This window comes from Eucalyptus grandis, chromosome 9 (genome assembly GCF_016545825.1).
Source record: "Eucalyptus grandis isolate ANBG69807.140 chromosome 9, ASM1654582v1, whole genome shotgun sequence".
NCBI classification, from domain to species: domain Eukaryota; kingdom Viridiplantae; phylum Streptophyta; class Magnoliopsida; order Myrtales; family Myrtaceae; genus Eucalyptus; species Eucalyptus grandis.
Window position 1 is genome coordinate 3,305,140 of NC_052620.1, and position 25,336 is coordinate 3,330,475.

Below are 25,336 nucleotides of genomic sequence, written 5' to 3' on the forward strand. Positions count from 1 at the left end.
AAAATTGGCCAAAGTTGGCAAACTATCAAAAGGTTGAGCACTAAATCGGCCAAATCAAAACATTTCAAGATTGAATTTATTATAAATTTAAGATTTTTTTTTTTATAAATTTCCCTCGAGTGAGAGTCGCATTCGTTCACAAGAAAAACATTATCAAAATATGAGAAATAACTCAAAATAAACACTCTTTTGGCCAAGAAGAAATCAAGACAAGTAACCTAGAATCATTCCTAGTATGATCGAACTTCCAAACCGAATGATAATGGATCGTGTGCTGTATGAAGAAAAAGTTGCCCTGGAAGAGGATGGTCAAAAGGGCCCGATCCGATGTCCACTCCCAGTGCCAGCATGCCTCACCAAGCACGGTGTGACCCGCCAAGTTTTCACCTTTGCCTTTTTCCTTTTGTGCGTTGCACGTGGGTGCTTTGCTCGGTTGCTCTGGTATGCAATGAGCTTTTTATTAAATGCAATCATTCAGCACCAGAAGAATCGGTCATCCGTAAAACTTTGTCTCCATCTCTCCTTTCTTCTTTCAGTTCGTGGGGAATTCATTAGTGCCAGCTGGGTCGTTTGATTTGGTTGTGAATACAAATATCAATAATGGATGGGGAGGGCGATCATATCCAATGATCCCATCTTTACGTTACCATAAATATTACGCACCCACTACAAATTATTTGATTTTAACCATAATTATTTTGCACTATCTGTGATTTGAAAATTCGAAATTAACGAGTGTGTTGAGACAACGTGTCAAAACACCATCGGTAAAAAAATCTCTCCACATGAGACATGTCATACTTATACAAAACAACGAGAGGTTTCTAGGGTTTGTTTACTTAGGTTTCTCGTGAAACTAATATGATGGTCCGCGCGTAATTCACTATAGTAAATTTCCAAATGTTAAAAGATCATGTATGGGTATTTGGTAGAAGTTTTGGCTTTTGTTTTGATTTTAGAGTTTTAGGTTTTGGTTAACGTTGAATGTGCTGCATATATTTAGAGAGAAATACACAAGATGCTAACGTTTTGAGTCGCCTTAAATTGCTCTCATGATTTCTCCGTTAAAAGATTATCTTCTATTTCAACGATAAGGGATTTTCGGCTTAGGAAAGCCAAATCTGAAACGTTTTTGAGTAAAAAGCAAAAGCTAAAGCCATTTCAAGGTAAAAACCACTAGTTAGAAAGCATTCATACACCCCGTGACGATTCGTGCTAAATCTAAAAATTTACAACGATCCATTCAAACACCCAAATATCAAACCTAACTTTCACTTAATTATTTAAAATTTTAGATAATAAAGTATACGGTAGGTTTACAATACCAAAAAATACACACGACAATAATGCGGGGGTTAAAGTTCACTAACTCAAAAGGGAGGCAAACCAATCAATATGTCCTAAACAAAGATAAGATTTGATCTTGGGATTGTTCAAAATAGAGTTCAAACGTTCTGGTAGGCAAGGATTCCAATCAACCATCACTTGAAAAAAGGAAACTTTGACTAATCAAGATGATGACAAAGATCTCGACCGAATAATAGCTAGGGTTTTGACCATGGTCTGATGCCAATCCCCCTCATAGACCTCTGCCTTTCTGAAAGCTCGTAACTACAATTCGAAATTATACTTTAGGGAGTTATATTAAGGGAAAGAGATCCACTCGTATCTCACAATTTAAAAAAGGAAGGAAAACAAAAACACAGATCATACCTTCTTCTTCTTTTCTTATTTTTCCTGTTTTAGATAATTGCCCTAATTGCTTGGGCTCTAGAATGGGTTCCTACTATGACTAAATATTGGGATAATTATCCAAAATATCTTAAATATATAATACGTGCACGGTACTGATTGAACAGCAACATTAATGATTTTGGTCAAAAACCCGATTTTGGCCGGAATGATTATGCTGAATAATTGTCAAAAGGTCGAGATAAAATTAATCAAATTAAAAATTTTGGATTGAATTGACTGTCAGTAAAGATTTTCTAGAGAATTATCCCTTCAATTATTGCTCATATGATATCTTATAATGAGAAACGGAGCGGTAGGGTGCAAGAACGAATGAACGTGTGAGTGGAATCTTGAATTCAAAGCACGAAATTCCTTGAAATTTCATAAAGTGGGGAAGAAAGCGGTATCTGGACAATTAACATAAACTGATGGGCGAACAAAGAGCCACGTACCACCTTTGCTCCATCAAGTTGCACATTTGATTCCAAACAAGTCATGCCACTTGGCCAAAATGCACGTCACTCTGCTTGTGTCATCCCTCGTCATCTAATTCGTTCGGGTATGAAACTGTTGGCCCAATTGATCAATCGAGTTTTAAAATATTTAATTTTTGGCCGATTGAGCTTTTTCACTTTTTTAAAATACATTGAATCAAGTCGCCGATCATCGAAAGCGGTTTACTTCGATGCCGACAAGTGCTAATGGACGAACATGTCCAGCACTCGTTGCACATTTTAAAAGCGTGGAAGACTCGTCCGGACAAGATAAAATGTGGAGAGCTCAATTGAATAATGGTTGATTCATAAAAGGTTTACGATTATGGAATTTATTTAACTTTTACCTAAGATTAAAAAAAAAATGAAAATGTTTCATGAGACCGGCACGTCCAAATGCCTTTAATTCTTTGCTATATGCATCTATTAATATTATTATATGGCTTCAATTGCTAGAAAAATGATGGGTTAGATTTTTATGATAGCTCAGTACCACTAACCCTAATTAAAATTCCTGTATCAATGAGAGTCAACACTGCAACAATTTTGAGTAGGACTTTTTAATTTAATAGTAACCAACTTTCAAATACAAACAAAATGATCATGATATATGTCATATGTCGAATTAGATACATTGAATTTCCCCTAACAAAGTGCCGGTCATCGTTCGAGTTTCAATTAGCAAGATTCATGTATGGAATGTTTGAAGCCCTTCCATCATCTAACTATCTTTCACTAGATCCAACGGTCTCCATCCGAAGACATTTACATTCCGACAACATCGCCAAAGCGTACGAGACATGCTTCTACTTACGTTAACCTCGAAAGGAAGACCGGGGCGCACTGTTTCACACCCGCTCTTTGAGCAAGAAGATGCATCACGATAATCACTTCAGTAACCCGTTTGAATTCTTACGACGCCAATATGCTCGAGCCTTCAACAGTGTCGTCTCGGCATCATGATCAATGACTGACCCACACTTCACGTGCCCACTTGAGTTATTTTGGCATGTGGTGATTAGAGCTTTGGAAACAAGTGAGAGATCTTAAACCACGTGGGTCTAAGGAAAACAAAGAAAGAAGGTTGTATAAAATAATCCAACTTGTGGCAGCGTGTGTATAAATCTCAACGAGTAGCTGCTGAGCCTCTTTGAGCTCACTTCAGCAGCGGCGCACGCAAAAACTCACTCACCTAACACTACTCAAGGAGCAAGAGGAGGAAGAAGAAGAAGAAGAAGAAGAAGATGAGTACTCAACCACCAAACCCGCCACCGCCTCAGAAGCCCCATCCAGCCCCATCCTACGGCAACCAACCACCACCGAGAGGCAATGTCATCAAGAAAATCATCTTCGGCAATAGCTGAAGCTGTTATGATCTTAATCCTGGGGAGGAGTAAGTAGGTTTTCAATTAAGTGAATTACATAACCTGTGTCCTATCTTATCAGAGGCCCCTCTGGCCCCATCCTCCGGCAATCAACCACCTCCGAGAGGCAGTGCAGTTAGGTTTTCGATTATGTTAAATACATAACCTCTATCCTATCTTAAGTGCTATGTGTAATCAGTATACTAGAGTCGAGGTCGATGTACCCATTATAAAGGGTACGCCAGGATGACCCAGACCTAAGTGTTGTACAGACTTGGTGTTTTCGTGATGTGAAATGTAAACAAAATCCTCCCCCAAATTAAGCTTCTGATGTTTTTACAGGGTAGGCATATTTCCAGATAATTCTCATACCCGCATGCGCTAATGAATAGATCTCGGCTTCCTCTTGTGCTTTCGTATCGTCCTGTCGGGCATGTGCAGCACGCATGTTCGTATGTATTTGCTTGTGCGCAGCGCGGGCAAGCGTGCTGAACAGGTAGAATAATCTGGTTGAACTTCGAAGCAGGATTTCTAACCAGAAACCTCATATAAGCAGACGAGGAGCATCAGCTTGAATGTCTAAACCGACACGTCGAACCTCACCGGAGGCTAATGCCGAAAAGGATCCCGAAAAAGCAACTCTTTGCTTGCGTAACTCATCTCTGTTACTGTTGACCATTCAGGGTTTTTAACCAGAAACCTCGCATAAGTGAACGACAAATATCAGCTCGAATGTCTCTACCGACGCAACTAACATCGCTGGAGGCTAACGCCGATAAGACTCCGGATAAGCAACTCCTTTTCTGCTTAATTTTTCTATATTATTGTCAGTATTGATTATTCTTTTTTTTTCTATTTTTGAGAATTGTTAAGGAAAGAAAATCTGACTTAGCTCTGAAATAGGAGATGAAGATTTGAGCATAATTCAATACATAAGAGCATGCATGACCCACCATGACATGAGAGATGAAGATTTTTATTTGTCAGAGAGATGAAGATTGAGATGATAGTTTTTGGATATTAATTTTCGCCAGTTGGAAATTACTGCTTAAATAAAAAAGTTATCAGTCTATATCAAAGGAGTGTGAATCCAACTTTTCTTTCCCTTCGAGTTGCTGGATTGTGTGGTTAGTGCTGTGTTCTTTCAAGAGCTATGTTTCGGACCATAAAAGCCGATGTAATATCTTCTTTTTTGTCACCTCTAATATCCTAAATACCCAATAACTGAAAACGATATTCGGATAATTTCTTTAGACGACAAGCGAAATCCACCGATTGACACGACGTCTTTGTCATCGTCCGTTGAAAAGCAAAGAAGCCATGTACATCGGAGCCTCCGTCGGTAATAGGTGAGACCAGAATTCATGCGATGGGGGATATTAACAGATGTCATAAGCTGATCAATTGATATATTGAACGACAGCCGTCGCTAGACGAATATCGGGACGGTCACGCCCGCCTTTTCGATAGAACTTACCATAATTACCGTGCGGGGCCCACCAGCATCTGGAGTCGGAGAATTCCAGATATGTTGGACGATAATGAAATGGAAGTTCATCGTACGCAACCCCGCGTGCCTGGCCAAGTTGAAAGAGGACTGGGGAAACAACCACCAAAGAAATTTGAATCACATGCCCCAGATGTAATGGTCCCACCGACAGCTCTTAAAATTCACCGAGCGAGACTGATCGTTTGGGAGTGTTGGAATCTATTGGCATTCGATTTGATTTGGACAAGCATGAGGGGTCCATCTCCAAGTGAGAAAACAACGTATATCAAATCAATACATGCAGAATATAATCAATTATAGCATCCGAATTCTATAGGAACTCATCTGTTTTCTAGGGTTTGATGTAGAATTCTATGAGATGTTGTGATGGATAGCTGCCAACTGTTCTCATTTTAGGGTTCGGTTTCATTGAATCTTGGCATGGGATTAGTTTACTTCGTAGATCAGTGCCTGTGTATTTCTGCTCCTTCTGTCTACTTAATTGTCATTTGATATGTTCCATATCTTGGATCGAGTGTTGATATAGAAATACAATTTTCATAATTAGGTACTAAAAGGTTATATGCTTCTCTCTCGTCTCAACCTTTATCTTATGGTTCCCATGTAATAATAGATTGGAGGAATATATAATACATATACAAGAAATCAAATTAATTGATACGTAGACTTTTCTTTCATATAAGGGGCCACGTATAGATTATTAGCTTTGTCATTGTATACCTAATCTAAAAGTAAGCGAAAGGACACGTCGCGTACACATGATAAGACTTGTATAATATGAACTCTATGTGATAAGATGTTTACATGTTATATAATTTTCAGAAGGTATTGAAAAATATCATCGTGCATTTGCATATTTGGACAGGTTTTAGGCGCTTCACGCTGAATAAAAACTAAATAAATTGAATGGTCATATGCTTTATAGAAAGTCAAACATTTGAAATAGAGGACAGCACCAATTGGATGGCACTTGATCAATTATTGTGATGGCAAGCCTTTTGACCTATTGAGCCGTGGACTGTTCAATGATATCATCTTATAGATAGATGAGAAGTTCACTAACCCAGCAAACTCACATTGGCCAATTGCTATTTGGAAATCATATTGACTTTAAGCATAGCCCACAATTTTTTTTACGTTTTATTTATTTCTTTATTAGTTTTTTAAAATTTTTGCGTGTCTGAACACCAATTTTGAGGTGACACGACCTTAATTGGCTTCTTTTGAGTGGCTTTTTGCCAGCAAGTTGTGCTTTCTTCCTCTCTGAGGAGGAAAACTTAGGTAGCCATCCTTCATCAAAGTCAAACGCCATGAAAGTCACGTTTTTTGACAAGGTACCGCGTTTCATATATCAAAGGTCGGCCAAGACATTATTAGAGAGATTTGGAAGATATGAGATTTGTTTTGATGGCATCATGGACTTTTAAGATGTGTAGTGATTGTTACTAGCCCTAATTTAGAGGAAAATAAAAAGTTCTATTATATAATGGTCATACCTCTAGTGTAAATAATATAAGTTCCCCAACTGGAAAATGAAAATATAGAGTAAAAGTGAACTCGCTAGATCCCATTTGTTTGGTGGAAAATCGATGATTTTGAGAATGTTTTCCTAATTAGTCGTTTTTAAGGTTTAAAAAAATGAACAAATGAAAAATATTTTCATGGTAACAAAAAGTATTAGGCACTATGAACAGTCATGTTTAGAAAAAAATTTTCTGAGTAATTTATTTTTCGCGAAATGAATCTAAATAGATAAGTTGAGATCATAAGGTGTGATTTATGTACAGCCGCCCCAACAAAAATCAATGATGTTGGAAGGAATTGAGGACATGACCTTGTAGTGGCCTATCGTTAGCCGCCCATTCACAAAACATAGAAGTTGAGCAAACAAACACAATGTTTTCTTAAAGGTTGACAGAAATACCTAATATTTTGATAATAGTTTAAAAAATTTAATCGACATGTCTAACTTATGAGATTGACTTAATCAATGACATTGATTTCTCGAATTCAATTATCACGTGTCATTGGAGACATATATAGTCTCATGCACGTTTAGTTGTGCAAAACCCCTAAAAAGAACACAAAAATATGGCAATTGAATTTCATGTCTGATTCTAGTTGTATGCTAGTGTTACTTCAAAAGAAGTACTCATCCATCATGATTGGTCATGGGCCCGAAAACCTATCATCCTAAGTAAAGTTGGACTGATATGGAACTTTTTTACATAACAAAATAAAGGTATTTAGACCTTTCAATACGACTAATTTACATAGATTCGCACAAACCTCTTTGCAATGTGCGTAATTTTATATCTACAAAACCATTTTTACTGAGGATGAGCATGTAAAGAATATACTGTTTGGGTGCAAATTGAAGGGTTAGAAAGCTCAAAGGGTACAAAATGTAGTACTTTAATTAGGAGATCGCAAGTGTAATTTTAGGGCAAAGCTCAGGTTAGATTTTCGTAGTCATCCACGAAGGAATCTTCATATTATGGAACCAAATAATTTTTATATACATGTTGGGTCCTTTTCAACTTGGATTTTCCAGGCTGGTAGAATTTGATGGAATCAAATCAATCAACAAAATGTGTAGCCTAGGGTAGCTAGAAAACATAGGTCAGTCGCATCTGGAACACTAGCTAGTGAGAAAGTACTCATGCATTCTCAGAGTATACATAAATAATTCACAAACCTGGAATTTTCCGTCCACACAAAATTGAATTTGTTGCTTTCTATGTCATATGACATACAAATGCCATCAACAAAGGTAATTTGGATTTTTTTTTTCCAATTATTCCACATCCTTTAAATCCAAATTACTTAGAAAAAAGCAGATTTTATTCCTTAGAAAGAGATAAAAAAAAATCCTTACCATGTCCACAGATTTCACACTAATTTAAGAAAGCGATACCCCATCCACTACGCAATCCACTTAGACAAAGAGATTTGGTCTCCGTATACTAGGACAAATGGTTTATTAGGGTTCTCCTAAGTTTAAAATATATAAAAACAAAGAGAGGACTGGATAAGGATGTTCATTTGCCTCAGATGCAACAACCTTAACGCCACCGGCTGTTATTCAAGTTTTCATTAAAAATCTAATGCAATTTTTAAATAATTAATTATGATAAACATTTATCTACTAAGAAAATTACCCAATTAGTCTTTAAACCTATAATACAGATACAAATTCAATCATAAACTTTTGTGTGAAATTTTAATATAGTCCGTTCAATCAATATTCATCAAAATCGTTGATGTCCTACATGGCATATCACTATATTAGCAATTTTCAAAAAAATTGTTGAAAGTACTATATTGGATATTCACCCAAAGACTTAAAACAATAATTAGTAAAATTGAGAAGTTTAAAACTAAATTGACAGTCATAATACAATATATATATATATATGACTAATGAGATAATTTGCTCTTTATTTTTATTTTTTATTTTTTTTGGTAAAGATAATTTGCTCTTTATTCACTGCCACTTAAATCGAGATTCCACGCTTTTGAAAAAAAAAAAAAACATATTATTGCACAAATTCGAAAGGATTGACTTCACCTTTGCAATGAGTCGATTGTGATGTATCAATCACAGGGTCACCATTTCTAATCCACGAATAAATCAACCTCGGATCATGTCCATATTGATTCTTGAGAGCCAAAAATGTCATTAGCACCACTATTCCACACCCACGTGCTCATCTTGACTTCTGCAACTAGCCCGTCTTTCCCCCCAAAGGAATGCAACATTTGCCTCTCCACTTGCGGCGGTTGACAAAAGAAAATTGTGGAAACACACGAGGAGACTAACCGAAGGTTTGGATCCCTCTAGTTCTTATCCAGTTAATAATTGAGAGGACTTCCATGTGAACCCAAATGAATTCTTACTTCTAGAAGTTCGAGAAAAGTGGATTGATGAAATAATTAAAGACGTGGATCGGACGCAGGTGCCCAATAAAATTCTTTTTTATCACTTTTTTTTTTGAGAAATTAATTTTTAGGTGCATCTTTACTTGTCTTCTAAAGATGAAACGTGTCAAATTTGCAGGCTCAATTTAGAAAATAAAAAGGATTTTTTTTTTTTTGTGGTATAGTTAGATCCTCCTTTCTCTAACCAAGAAACCATAACCAACACGCCGTTGTCCCTATCTAAGCTTAACCTAGTGGTTCCAATTGACCTACTTTTCCATGTGTTTTTTCGGAGATGATACCGCATTCCTTCCTCAAAATGTCAGGATTTGAAAAGTCCAACCTCCAATCTATTTCTAGAGATGTATTTTCCAATTTTATCTTATTTAGTATGTCGCTCTCAAAATAAAGTCTATGCAAAATCAATTGAAAGTGGTCCTAGAGGGAGAAGGCGAGGTTCAATAAGTAATTCATCCCATAGAGAGTCCAACCTAGAAGAAAAGGTAATGGCAAGTGAAAAAAGTACACTAAGGAAAATTGAATTTTTCGCCATATTACTCAAAAAGAGAAAAAGAAAGGAACTAACAAGAAAGAGAAAAAGACAAAGTAAACAAGGCGAGTCACATGGTACGATGTTGTCCCACATGTTACTGTTTCTTTGCACGCTGGGATAGCATCACGTTCCATCTAAAGATTAGTTAATTTATATAAACCGGCAAACCAATGTGCTGTTTTATTAAAAGGAGGCGGTTTTAATAAACCCATAAAATCATTGGTAATTATTGAGTGGAATGGAGAGCTTTAATGTGTTGCTATGTTGTACATGATCTTCTCGTCAAATGAGTAAATGGTTGTCTTTTTCAAACTCGTCGGCGATTCAGTTGAAGTTGCTAGATTTGTTAATTTGGCAAGTGAAGTGAATCTTTAAGATCATAGAAGGATAGACACTTCTACAGCATTCGGGTACAGTAAGGCTCTAGTGAACAAGTTCTGCAATCTCAGTCGATCATCGAACCTTAGGCCCAGTAGATGGGGCGAATTTCATCAGCATAGATTAGCACACAATCCCGACAGTACGAAGCTCAAAAGACTATTAAGGCAATCGAGGAAGGTCCAGATCTTGAATTGGCAATGCATAAATAACTCAGGTCGTCTGAAAAAGGTCCATGCCACTCTTCCAACACATGCATGTACAATGCATTCATCGACTCATCTTAAATATCCATGGCTACTCCCGAGCCGAGACACTATAAAGGCATTAAGCTGCTCAAAGTTCTGCACAAGTTTATCGAGGAGCGAACAGGAAGGGAATTCAAAACTTGATCTGCATTTAACTTTCTCAGTCCAATTTACATGTTCGGTGAGCTTGGGTTAGCACACAGATCAACCGGAACAAAAACCTAAAAACTCAGCTTTTGCCCAATTCAACTTTGGCATTCGCAGCAAAAAGCTGCGGAAGGAATTAAAAGAATCTGTACGCTCTATAAACGAAACTAAAGAAAATGTGTGGATGTCCCCAATCAAGAGAAGAAACTATCTTCGATGCTTCAATCTCTGCCAGCTAAGATTCGTCTCCGCTTATAGACTAATTGGTACCGATGCAACACTCCGTTGCAAGATCCCATTCTGTTTTCTCTTCCGAAACCCCTGTCTCTAAGCTTGCGCTTGTAACACAATCCGCAAAATCTGCTCTGGTCCATTGATCCAGCTACCTGCAACATGTAGCACAACGACCAAAAGTTTAACTTGATGACTAGTCATGAAGCTTTAATCGGATTCAAGGAGATACATAAGCCAGCATCAAGGAGTAACCAGGAGCAACATGCATTTCACACCGTAGAACATACTCAGAACTTGAACAACTCAATCAAAGATTATGAATGCAAAAACTTACCAGAGATAAAAGAGCTGTACTCCCAGTATCATGGGATGCTACAGAAGCCAAAACAAGATTAGTAAGTAGAAGCATAAGGTACATGTAGTAAAGAAATTAACTAGACAAAACTAGTTAGGGGAAGGCAGAAATAAAATTCTCAAATATATACCCCTTGTTGCTTTGCATATAGAACGGCAAAGATATTTTTGTATCATTGTTGTCCCCTGAAAGCCCAAGAGGGGATAACCCAGCAGTTCTTGCCTATCTGAAACAGGCATCTCTGAAAATCCAAAGGATGCTTCCCATGTTGTCCGCACTTGCCTCGCTGCTGGCAGTATCAATCTCTCAACACCGAGCTGGACAAGCAGCTGCAACGAAAAGAAAGTTCAAGCCAGTTATTCCTCCGTCTATGAATAAACATTTCCTGCTGGAAAGCATACCAAAAGATGCAGCCACTAGAAAGTACCTTCTCCAACTCGTTCATCAAAACACGACACATACCCTGTCGCCGAAATTGAAAAGACGTGGCAATGAGAGGCATCTCTGCCAGCCTCAGCCCAAGAATCCTGAATTACATGCAAAAGGCTTTAGGTATACATTCAGACAGTCTGTGAACAACAAAACGCATACAGAAAATAAGAACTGGAAAAAGAAATCCATATCTTATCCAAAATATGTACCTCACTATGGCCACAGATGCGATTTCATCACCTTTTTGCAAAACCATGAGATAAAAACCCCGAAAATCCAACCGTTTAAGCTTTGATCTGCAAAAGTAAACAATAATGCACTTTTACTCATGCATACTATCCACCAAATAATTGGCAAACAAATTACCATGCTAGTATGCTGCCAATCAAGATGATCATGGGAAAGAGAAAAGGCACCAACAGAATAATGTGAAGTAAAAGCACAAGAGACAAGAAACAACCCATTACAGTTTTCTTTACATTACTTGCGGTGTATGAGACAGTTAGTTCATCACAAAGCTGAACTAGATAACGTTTAAAAGAGAGCCTTTCCATCTCTTCTTTTTTCTTTTTTCCATTTTTCTGGCCTTGTTAGAAAAATGGATCAGACAAGCCAAATAAGCCAGCTCTAAAACTAATTTTAACATAAGAAAGCTTACTCCTAGCTCTTCCCAATGTAGCACAACTATCACAAAGCACAAGACCATGAAAAACCAATTGACTTGATGAAAACAGCAAAGTGATCGAACTACTCATGATAATACAGATCCCAGTTGTTTGTCCACACCTAAACATGAAAATCACAATTACAAAGAACCCTTTTATAAAGTGCAGTGATAACGATAAACATGTCGAACTACAATGTCTATATCTTAAGCTAGAAAAACGATAAGGCTCAGACATTTCCCCAAATCCAGAGAACACTGCATAGACAACTGACCCTCAACAAGTTGGCTATGTTAGCCTATGCAGATGTTCATTTGTTGCTGTGCTCTATAGTGCTGCATCTTCAATATTTAGATATCTAAGGTCTTGAATCACAGTTTCTTTAACACATTTTAGACACTCAATATCCATGGAATGATATCTTATAAACACATCATTTTATGTACCCAAAGAACCCTGCAAATAAAGCATAGAAAACTGACCCTTTTCTATTAAAAGCAGTTGGCTGTGGGGCCTATGCAGATCGATGCCCTATCTAGTGCTGCATTCTCGATGATATTCATATATTCAAGGTCTTGAAGGATGTTTCACCAACCCATTTTAGACATTCACTGACCATGGACTGATTCTTATTACAGCATCATCTTACCCCCGCCAATATACATATCTAAATCACCCCACATTACTAATGTTGTGATGGATCCACACAATATTTAACCCATCATTATCTTTTCCCTAAAACCAATACAATTGTCGACATGAAAGAAACAGTTGTTATTGACAGGCAAGGTCCAGAAACAAAAGATAAGAAGGCACTCTGGCTACCGATGGAGAAGCATCTCAGACACCAACAAATCTTTGCTAAAACAATTTAGGAAGGCCTTGGTCAACCCATGACAAAAAAATCTCTCAATGCCACCTCGAAGGTGGCAGTTGCCATAACATAAGGTCCTAAAAATTTTCACAGGAGAATGGACATACAATGCAGATTCCCCTTTATGAGCCTTTCAGTAACATGAAGCTTCTTATTGAAGAATAGCAAATATCTGCAAGACTATTAAAAAGAGGGCATCTCATTTCATTGGGCAATCAATTAGAACCTACCAGGTCATGGACACAATTTCTTTGCAACCAAACTTCATAAAAAATGTGCTATAGCAACTCTCTCCAGAAAGTCATCTCACAGTTCATAAAAGCATATTTGCCAAAATAGGGGCAACAATGAACACCTATAATCCAGTATAAGTTACCTTGCTTTCTAGATGACATCAGAAGCCCCTTATAGTTCTGCGTTTTGATAAGGCATACCTTTGTCCTGACTCTAAGGCAACTAATTCATTAAACTTTTAAGTGGCATTTTAAATTAGTTGAAAAACTCAGCCTCCAAAAGATTGTTTTTCTATGCTTTCTAACAAATGAGTGGCATTTACAGTGGTTAAAACAAGAGGAGCCCAATGCATCGGTGAACCAAACAAGCTAGATCCTTTGTCTCATTCTCATATCTTTCTCGATATAGTTCTTGGGTTTATATTTGTTCATAGCTAAATGACTTCAATGCCAAACAGTTCTATAGAAATGTCATGCTGATATGCATGTAAATACAGCAAAACGACAGAAAACAGATACATGATCTGGAGATCAGTTCACAAACCACAGTTAATCTGTTCAACAAGATCACAATATATAATATCACGATCAAGAGGAATCAAGGATGACACATCTTTCACACTTTTGTTATCATGAAGGTCAAATATAATGTCAACAGCTGCTTCAGTTTTCTCTACCACTTGGCACTGTATAGCTATAATGCGAGTAGAAATTACTTCATCCATTTGTGTTGTACACAATAGAACAGGTAGTCTTACACAGAGTTGAAAACAATATCTTTGATCAGATCCCTATTGGTATGAAGCTCAGTGATGGGCTGGAAACTCTCTTTGATGACCTTAAGAACATGGGATATCTTCAAAGAGCTGTAATTCCTTGTGATGCTGCATGCTTTGCAATCATTTCTCATGGATCTGATCAGGGTCCAGGTCAAGCCATCCACAGAAGTGGTATTTGATATTCCCAGAAGCAAATGAAGTTGCACATATAACTGGTAGAGAAAAAAGACAGGTATATAAATGACAGACTCTCAGTTCACAGCATAACTGGGGGACAGAAAGAATTTAAGGCATCCCATGATAAATGGTGCATTCATTCAGTGATTATCATCCTTCTAGTGTTGAGTCAGTTATCTGAAACAACTCATCTCGTTTGCTACCAGGAAAATGCACATACTAAAGTCATGGTACCTTATAACAAGCATTACTGCAGAATCTCTCCGATGGATAGCTTGAAGGATATAATGACCCCACTTTGTCCAAGCAATTCACATGATCTATAAAAAAGAACAACGAGGGTTACCATGAAGCACTAACAATACTGCAACATATATCCTAGAGGCCTAACTTACATTGGCGGGTGCACTGGAAGCAAGCATTAGTCATTTGCCGATTGCCATTAATGGAATCCCTCACACCACACAAACCACAACAGCAAGATGGACAAATCCATTTCTCATTTGGAACAACCTAGACAATAAAACAAATCAAAGTTATGAAAGGAAACTCGTATCGACATTTTAGGGGAATTCCATCACATTTATGTAGGAAAGGAACTACAAAGATGATTAAAGGATTATTCAATGCCCTACAAAAAAATGGATTATCCAATGCCCTACAACAAATGCAAGTATTGCGAGCTTGGGAATTCGAGAAGGCATCTTCTGATATTCTCAACTGAGCACATCCAGAACAACCTCAGAGACATCTTCAGTCCAGTACACTTGCTGATCTTTTAGGAAAGACTCGGAATGGAACATACTGAGTGGCAATTTTTGTAAATCTGTTGAATTGATTAAGTGTGACGAACTTAACAAAGACATTTGCCAATGAGTCTTCCTCTCTATCTTGTGTTTGGGAAATAGCATTTCCCTATGTGAAATTCTTATTGATACTCAATAGTTTTATCTGAAGGTTTACTTATGATATGCAAAAAGAAATACATTTAGCACAAGAAAGAAAAATCTTTAGTAAGGATTTGCCAATAACAGGGAGGCAAAGAGGCTTTAGCACACAATCTGCAGCATAATCTGTTTATAAAATATAATGCCATGAAGCAAGTTAAAAACCTTAAGTTGGAGGCAACCCAAATGATATGAGGAAAAGCAGCGGTGGCAATGGATCAGATCTTCAGCGTAATGACAAATAAAGCATATGGTGTCGCTTTGAGGGCGTGCAATATGCGCCCTCTTCCTTCTGCACTTTCGGGGACTAGAGACCATATTTTTGAGCCTGAATCGTTTTCCAAAGCTTTGAAATACTCTAGTATTCCGACAGCGATTAGCAAACAACTCGCTGTCTGCTCTGAAGGCCTCAGTACTCTCTTGGTTTGATGAAGGTTTTAAGCAAACATCAGCATGCTGGGCCTCCACAGAGTTCTTAGTTCTCCTAACCGATCTCTTCCTTTTGATACCAACAAGTAGAAAAGCCTCCCTGCTCAACTGCTTCTGTTCACATTCGGGAAAGAAGATACCAACTTTCTGCTTACCTTGCTTCAACTTCTTTAAATTTTTGCTCGGCGAGTGGTTATTTTCCATATGAGATCTTGTATGGACTGCAACAGTATGTTGCCTTGATTCACTGCATGACGGCCCATGAATGTCATCATCAGCATCCGGTTTTGACATATGATTTTCTTTAATTCTTACCTTCCTGAGCAGTTTTTTATGGATACGCCCATGAAAAGCATTTACTCTTTTCCTACTTAAACCAGAATTAATGCAGGGGATTCTGGCACAATCCACTTCCATATTAACATTAGTCCGATTGAGATTTGCAATGTGGTTTCCACTGTATAAACTTTCAGAAGAAGCAGCATTACCATCAGCAACGGCATCATCAGCGTGGTCAGGATTTCTGGATTTTGATCTCAACTTCATGGTATATATTTCCTTTTGGGGTTTGCTGGGGAGGGATTCTCCTCCATTTGGAGCTGATGTAACAACATTCGTTTCCTTTTGATACTTTAACTCAACAGAATAACCAATTAAATCACAATTGCTTCTAAGTTTTCGTCTTTCCTTTCCAACTCTGCACACCACAACTTGTTTCTGAGGTAGACTCTTCATGCTTGATCCCCTTGCAAGTTCATAGGCAGCGTCCTGTAGGTACTTCTTCCACATACTCCGAACCCCACAAGTCCACTCCGAAATCATTTTCATGAACCCATAATTAGCCTGCAGCTGAGCCAGAGCTTTTTGATATAATTGGAGGAGGGCATATTGACTTCAAGCTCTTTTACCACCTCCAGAAATACCCAGACACCACGATCTGTCCAGATGCCTGAGAATTCATCCCAAATGTGACTCACGCGCAAGTCACTCAAATTAAATTTGCGCTCATCACCTTCATCAGGGAAATACACAGACCTCTCTGAGGCATCTTCATTACAGTCAAAAATGACACCTTCCCACCATGCATCTTTAAAAAAGGCATCAACACACACCCCAAAACCTAACTTTGTTTCACATGAATTTGCATGAGATGACAAAGGAAGGGGTCTGATATGCCCACGGTAGGTCGTAGAAACATGCCGGCGGCGGTGAAGGCCCTCAATTGCCTCTGTTACCGGAATTCTCTCGATAAGCTTGGCGTTGCCCGTCTCACTCAAAAGTTCATCATACTTGACTGTTCTGCACATATCTGAGATGCTAACCACCTTTCCCTGGTGCCATGACCCTTGTAATCCTTTCTCAAACTGGCGAACCTGAAAAACTCATGGTTTTTGTTTAAATTAGCATCTACAAGAACAGCACGTATAAGTTGAGAGCTAATTAAATTAGCAAAAGAAAATATGTAATTAATAGATTCTTGTATCTGCTTAGACTGAAAACATGCTTGTCTAAAATACAAATATCGCTCGCCAAATTTGATATAGCAGTCCTATTATTGGTACGAGATACAACTAGCTTGAGCTCTATAAATCTTTTAGAACCAAAGAGTTGCAAAACATGCAATACATGGACAAGGTCAATCGTACCCATGCCAATGGAAGACCTTGTCTTAGTATATCGCTAGTGCAAATGCTCATGTATATAGAGACTTTGTAGTTTTTTAAGCAATTCATTATAAGTTTCTACTCAGAATACATTAATCAAACTACATATGAGGGAGAGAAGAGTGTTGTGGTAACTTTGGCAAGATAAATTCCAAGATTATCGAATAGATGAAGCACCTTCTGAATCGGTTATGGCACTAACAGAATGTATTTGTGCTCTACCAAAGCTTCATCGATTGACAAGATGATAAATCAAACAAAATTACTCTTTTCTGTTCGCAGTGAACTTAAGACATTGGTAACACTCGGTAAACCAAGTCAGAATGGACTTTGAAAAACGAAGAAAGGATGAGTGGAGAACGCCAGCTGGAATGACATTAATAAGTTCGACATCCTAGCTAAAATTTAGACTCTACTACGTCTATAGCTACCGGAGCTAAAAAAACAAAATGGAATCAATCAAACGTAATACCAATGAATCCTCAAAATCCAAACATGGCCGGACTTATTTCTTGTAAACATTATTTAGATTGGTCGTCGCCACATTATTCAGGAATCGTTGGTCATTGGCCAGGGATTGACAAGAACAACAGCTACACAGTTTCCTCCACAGCGAAAATTCACACGCTTTACACATACAAGCAACACGAACAGTCGCGCGAGTCGGCTAATCGGTAAATTCCAAAGAATCGCCATCCGCAATCGCGCGACCAAATCAACGATCCTACTAGCATTGCGATTCCAAGACCAAGCAAAAGAAGGCAACCGATCGCCAGACAGAAAACGCACGGCACGGTCTCCCCCCGGATCAACGCGACCAACAAGAAAAAGAAAAGGCAATCGCCGGGGGAGGGAAAAGGCCAAAGAATCGCACAATGCCCGCAGCTCGCCGGCCGATCGAGACGCGACCTAAAGACCTGAATCGCTCGAGCGGCCGGCGGCGCCGGCAGCGGCCGGCGACCGGAGCCGGCGGCGGCGGGAGAGGATTGGACGGGGTGGAGAACTCACCTCGACGCGCTCGTTGAGGAGCAGCTTCCTCCGATCCATTGCCGAGATCGGAGTCAAACGGCCACTGCAGCGATCCCTCTCTCTCTCTTCGGAGCCTCAATTTGAAATTCTAGAGAGAGAAAAAGAGGACGGGCCGGACGGGGGGGAAAGGGACTGCTGCGCCTCCACCTGCAGGCCTCCCCCCTTAAAAACAAAACAAAAAAAAAAAAAAGCAGGGAAGGTGTTTTTGGCTCGAACCTGGGAACACGGGGGGGCGGCGATCCCCTGCGCTCGAGCCCACGGCCGTTCGGGCCCGCGAGACCGCATCGGACGGTCGAGGGGAGGACACGCCGCGTTGTTGCTTTCCACGGCTGCGATGGGATCATGGGAGGGTCTGGGTGGGTTGACTTGACCGGGGATGCGGGCGCAGGCCGTTCCCCGTGAGGCCGATCGTAGGTTAAACCTGCCGGTGGGGTACGTTTAATTTCTTCCTTTTCACTCTCTCTATCAGGAGGTGGCACGTGCGATGCCGTACCGAACGTGCGCGAAATAGGTGAAGGAGGCTAAAAATTTTGATTTTTTTTTTTTTTTTTTGCTTTTTCTGATTTTTTTTCTTTTTCCGGAAAGGGACGAGGCAAGAAGATTTTGCTGCGCAAAGGGAAAATAGGTTATCAAGAATATTTCGTTGCAGAAAAATCGACATGATGACGCAGGCACGTGTATTTGAGGGAAATAAATAGCTTGTATTCTATCAATAAAATCTATAGATCGTGTGCCTGAAAGTGAGAGGACTGAGGAGCAATAATTTGGTGAATTCACCGTTTGTGTTGAATGAAAATTAATTCGTCAAATTTGGTAGGACACACAATGAAAGATGCACTATTATTAATGATCACAAGTAATTATTTGGTGAATTTGCCGTTTATATTAAACGAAGATTAAATCATCAGATTTGATTGGATCCATGAAGAATGATGCACTATTATTAATGATCGGTATTCAGGTTTTGTATATATATTAACAACTTGTTTGATCCAACTAGAAATAAAAAAAAATAAAAACAAATTTTGAAAAAGAAAACAACATTAATAGTCCCTAACATGTGATTGGGTGCGTCATATTGTCATTGAATTTTTAATTTATTTGATATGATCATTTAATTATTCTTAAATTTTTATTTGTTCATTCTACTCCCTCAACTTTCCATAACAAAATCAAATCAGGTCTTCAGTTATCTTCATAAATTTTCATAATTGCACTATTACTTGATTATTGAACATCTTTTCATTTCAATCCATTCCTAAATCAACAAAAAAAAAAACATATTATCTTTTTATTACCCATTTACCTTTTTGGTCTCCATGGATATCAATATAGTTCCATCTAAGTACATGTAACCTCATTTAGGCACAGGGCATTCACCTAATTCCATCCAGCATATAACCAAGCAAAAGCTTACTGATTTCTGTGGTCCCCCTCCGTCCCTGCCGCTGCTGCAACATCCGTAGGCATCGCGCAGCTAAAAAAGCAACATGTCCATTCTCAAGATTGAAAACTTTATGCACTGTTTTGAGGGAATCGGAGGTGGCTGGGGAGGAAGAGCGTAGAGGGAGGCAGCCGTTGTTAGACTCTCTGAACTAGGAGAGTATTCACAGAGAGGTGTGCAGCTTAGCCCGTCGTGGACGGCACTTGGATGGAGTCTATGAACTTCACTAGCAGCAGCTTCTCTATCTACACCATGCTTGGCAAGGGAGGAAGTGGGAAATTGCTAAAAATGTACCATATTTATTGCAATTATGCCAATTTAACCAATTAAATCTTAAACATTTTGCAGTTATGCAAATTCAATCATCTAACCAATTTTGACTGGCCGGGCACTAACCATCCGACCTACGCCGATGTGGATAATTTTTAAAAATAATTTTATTTTTCTGAATTTTCTTATTAATTATTTTCTTTTTCTTTTTTTTTTTCTTTTTTTCTTTTTTTCCCTCTTCTCCCTTCTTTTGCTTTTAAATAAAAATTTAAAACTTAAAATATTACTAAAAATTATTCACTTCAGCGTTGGCCAAATAATGAGTGCCAACAGGTATCAATGTCAGCATTGATTGGTCAAAATTGACCAAATTGACTGAATTTGTACAATTACAAAAAGTTTTTTTTTTTTTTTTTTTTGGTAATCGAGGGAACCCCGTAAGCCAACCGCTGGCAAGCAATCCCTCCACCACCAGAGTACTCTAGGTAAGAATTCCTAACGATGTTTCGGGATTCGAACTTCTCCCTTTCGTGAGAGGGAGAGAGCCCGAGGCAGTTGCGCCGCTAAGGGCGATAGTGGCACAATTGCAAAAAGTTAGTGATTGAATTGGACCAAAAAAAAATTATAACTAAATTGATACAATTGTAATAAATTTAGGGTTTTTCTTGTAATTCTCTCAAAAGTGAGAGAAGCAAGTGTTAGTTCCCCATTTCCGAATTCAATCATCCGGTCAATTTTGGACAACCAAGTACCGATCGTCCGATCGACACTTACGTGAACAATTTTTAAAAATATTTTATTTTATTCTGAATTTTTTATTAATTATTTCATTTTTCCTCTTATTCATTCTTTTGCTTTTAATTAAAAATTCAAAAAATAAAACATCATTAAAAAGTGTTCATGTCAAAGCCGCTCAAACAACAAGCACAGGCTAGCGTCCATGTGAACACTACCAGCCAAAATTGGCCAAATGAATTGAATTGGTACAATTGCAAAATGTTTAAGACTGAATCGCCTCATAAACAAAGCAACCAGCCCCTGCTCAAGATTGAAAATTCCATGCACCGTTGCCACGTGGAAAGCCAGGGTTTTTAAGAGAGCTGAAGATGGTTGGGGAGGAAGAGGGTAGAGAGCTAGCCGTCCTTAGATTCTCCGAACTAGGAGAGCATTGACAGATAGGCGTGCGAGCTAAAGCTCATTTTAGGCGGCGTTTCGATGGCGTCTGTGAGCCTGAGCTTCAGTAGTAGTAGCTTCCCTATGCTGTTCAAGCATAGCCTCCAAAGGATTGTGACAGTCCCTGAGTGATCTCATCTTCTGGTTTTACTTACATCCGATAACTGTTGCTCTTGACTTTGCATGTGCATGTGGAATCAGCAACACCTCCATAAGGATCAAAAGTCTCTTTCGTAGAGTGTTTTTTCTTGAAGTGTGCATGCGGCGGGAATGCAGGGGAGCTTTTCTGAAAGGATAAACTTGGCATCGAACATAATTCCTAGGTTCTTAAGGATCTATGACCAAAGTCCGTTTCTATTGATTTGGTCGTTGCCTCCCGATCTAAGTGCTCGTTCCATAAAATCACAGAGTATGTGCTAAAAATTTAAGTACTGAATTTTAAGTTTTGACAACTTTGAGTGCTGAAAGTAGAAATCGGAAGTTGTTTATTAGTAATTGAGAACTCATGACTAGGTTTATTGATTTCTCGCCCTACATGGAGCAGTGATTTATTAGTATGTTTTAGCCATATAGTTCGTAAGATTCTAATCTCAATCAACTCATTTTTCTACAATAAATCAAGTATAACATCTTCATTTATCTCATTAAGTGATTTTTTTAATATAGTCATTGCTAGTTATGGTTATGAAACATATTTAATCTCATTAAATATTAAACTTTTTAATTTTCACACAAGCACTTTGCAATCAAATATTGTTACTTTGGACTAACCGTAACCTAAAGGCCTAAGCTTGGCGAGTCCGCTACTATAGCCTCATTACGCTTGCAGTAAGAAAATCTTTCCGTATAATGTATGCCACGACTAGGTAAGGCCACACTAGCTATTCGGAGGTTCGCTTCCAACGTATATCAAGCTAGTGATTTTGCAAAAGAAACATGACTCGTTTATCAATAGACCAAATAGGGAAGATGACACCGTAAGTGTCATAACTTTTGTACGACACTCATTTGAATATCATAATTTTTTTTTCAATCACTTAAATATCGTAACTTTTTTAAAACATTTACCACAAGCGTCATGTCAGATCAAATTTGAGAAACTTGGATGACAGTTTTTTAAAAAGTCATGTCACTCAAGTTATCAATTCAAAGTTATAGCACTCAAATTAACATTTTTTTTTTGTTTTTTAGAAGTTATAGTGCTCAAGTGGTCAAAACAAAAAATTATGGCATCAAAATGAACATCATACAAAAATTATGACATTTGTGGTTATTTATCCTGATCAAAGTATCTTGATGGTCCCTTAGAAAGGAAGTTATTTAGTCACTGAACCGGGGGTACATATTCGGCCAGTCGATTCAGTGACTATGTTGTAAGGTATGCCAAATCTACCATGGGCTTTTCACCCATCCTTACTCACTTCAAGCGCAGGAGGCTACTCTACCTACCTACCCGGCAGTAGCTAGAACCGAAATCCTAACGTGATGTCTACCTGTCACGTCCCGAACCTCGAGCACGCAACAACCCCTTCCTTGATTGATAGAAAGCGATGTTCCAGGACTCATCGCCAACCCTTCATTTTTAATATTTCATTATGCGCAAGCGGAAATCGAACCATCTCCCCATCAACAGACAATCGAGCAATCAAACAAGGATAGTGAGATGAACGGTAGAAACATAACATCTACTCATATATACATTTTCATATTGGATTAACCTACGAATGATCGTTTCTGATTTATAAGCCCAACAGAGGGGCCAATCCATCCACTAAGCCAGACTAAAAAAAAACTAGGCTAGGCTAATCTAACTATACACAAAAAGAACCATCGGGCTCGATAATATAGTCACTCGAATCCAGCGAACTCTATGGCATCCAAGAATTTCAACAAATCCCCGGAGAGGTGACGATCGTGACCAATCGATAGAAATATCATCGAACTATGGCATTGGTATCAATTATGGGCAGTCATCTGTATTTGTTTATTTGTTGGATTGATATGGTATGTTTAGCAATGGACCGATCAATCGTGCAACAAGAGAAAATCTTTGAACTATGATTGAATAATATTTTTATTTTTTAGACCCGAAAGGATGGAATTCGGTCATGCGTGAGGAAGATGCATGCTGAAATTTAAGAATAAAATTTTGAGGAGTTGGACTGCATGCAAGAATTTTGGTTATACATTTGTTCATGTAGCAATTGGATTATGGGAATATAAATTTATTCATTTAGAAAACAAAGTGCTTCATAATTATGGGCTTATATTTTAAAGACCATGGGCCTTTGAGTTTGGAGTTTTGGCCTCAAATTTTTGGGCCCAAGCAGGCCCAAGGAGCCTTCAAGGCTATCGACCGAAAGCGGGGGGGTTCAACACAACATAGGTCATCGAAAGGATCTCGGAGACCCACCAAAGCACGAAAGCTAGGATCTTTCAAAATTAGCAAATTAATTAATCAAAGAAAGCAAAAGCTTTCGGTTTGAGCAAGGGAGAGTGAGGCCGAGAGAGTGAGCGGGCGAGCGAGAGAGAGAGAGAGAGAGAGAGAGAGAGAGAGAGAGCAAGAGTTCGAGAGAGAGGGCGTGCAGTGAGCGGTCCGAGCGTGTGAGGGCAGAGAAGGAAGGCCACCCTCCGCCCGTGCCGTGTCCGAGCTGCCGCCGTCGACGCTGTCGATCCCCATTGCGGATTGAGCCAAGTTGAGATCCCCGAACCCCTGTTGTTGGCTAGCAACCGAGTAGGAAGACTTGAGACAAGTAGAAGTTCATTGATCTATGTTTTGCTTGCTGTTATTATCTAGTGAGGAGTTGGTAGATGTGAGAAAATGAGGATTTGAAAGCTACATGTTGATTTTGGACAAATAAGATGGAACTAGATCAAGAAACTAAGTAGAAACAGAGCATGTTTTGATGGATTTCGGTTTTTGAATTGAAATAAGAACTCAAGGATCTAGCTATGGTGGATTTTTGGAAGTGAAGAGGCTGTAATGTGGTGTAATACACTTGTAAACACTTGGCTGTGGACGTTGGATGCTGAGATTCAAAGAGTAGGAGTAGTTCTCTTTAGGACAGTAGACTGTTTTTGCATAAGACAGCGGGACCTTCGGTGATTCCATGAATTTTCTGTAATTATCTAGCCATAATTAGACTTCTGGCCCTTAATGAAAATTGTAGAGAATATCTTTAGGAATAACATATAAAAATTTTAGAATAAATGAACAAGGTTTGATCGATGAAACGATTTTTCTATGAAAATGCTAAATCTGGAAGTCATTACAGAACGTTAGCAAGGAATACAACAATTACTGCTCTTGATACATAAGGAATTTGACTTGGTGTTCTTCATGAAACTTTTTCTTTAGGTCTTATTGATAACATGTCAAAATTTCATAATTTTTTGAGTTCATTTAGGGATTATTCCGAAATTATGACTAAAACTGTGCATTGTGATATTTGAGCTGTTTTGTTCCGAATTTGCTCAATTTGTCTCAAAGGTGAATGCATCTTGAATTGCTATTTGACATGATGATATTGGCATTGGCATATTATGCAATATTTAGATTGATGACGGATTCTTGGGACATCTTGTCATTGCATTGAAAGTATTTTTGGAAATTAAGATGTTAATTGTTGCCGTTGAACCTCGGGTCAACGATGCCCCAGAGTTGGGATGCCCAAAGGATCGAATGATTCGATGCCTTGTGAATGCCTAGTGGCCCTAAGTGGCTGAATGCCGGAGGTTTTTCCTCGGGAGCTTTGGGATGCCCGATTGTATGCTAGTCAGTACGTAAATCCGGAGGGCCGAGGTAACCATTCTCATGGTGAGCTTCAGAGGTATTTCTCGTGATGTCAGGTGGGGTACGAGATGCCTAGAGGTGTGGTACGCTCCGGATGCCTGGTGGCCCTAAGTGGCTGAATGCCGGAGGCTTTCGCGATGCCAGGGTGGATGCGAAATCCCAGAAGGACACAAACATTGGTCCTCTGGGGGGATACGACCGTTTGAATGATTAAATCTGATGATTATATTAAGTGTGAGTGTGGTCTAGTTATGGGACTAAATTATATGGCATAGAATGGGGCGTGTCATTACAATTTGGCCCTATAATCAGGACTTGTGTAATTGGACATGATGTATTTTGATCCTTTGAAATTGCATTTGCCTTTGCATGAAAGAATTTCATGATTTTGATGCATATTTATCCTTTGATTACCTGTTTTTGTTTATCTTGCATGAATCTAGATATTGATGGTACTACTTAATATAGTTTGATGAATCTTTTATTGCT

The 25,336-nt window shown here is 38.6% G+C and overlaps 1 protein-coding gene across 1 annotated transcript; it reads right to left on the bottom strand.

Moving 5' to 3' along the window:
- Positions 1-10,329: 10,329 nt before the first annotated feature.
- Positions 10,330-18,316, bottom strand: LOC104418095. Its single transcript, XM_010029320.3, has 10 exons — positions 18,147-18,316; positions 15,211-16,847; positions 14,494-14,611; positions 14,333-14,418; positions 13,901-14,133; positions 11,580-11,666; positions 11,366-11,465; positions 11,069-11,267; positions 10,918-10,955; positions 10,330-10,735 (listed from the first exon to the last, which is right to left on the bottom strand). The coding sequence occupies exons 2-10, from the start codon at positions 16,300-16,302 to the stop codon at positions 10,571-10,573; spliced, it is 2,118 nt and encodes a 705-aa protein (XP_010027622.2). The 5' UTR covers positions 16,303-16,847; positions 18,147-18,316; the 3' UTR covers positions 10,330-10,570.
- Between the last annotated feature and the right edge of the window lie 7,020 nt (positions 18,317-25,336).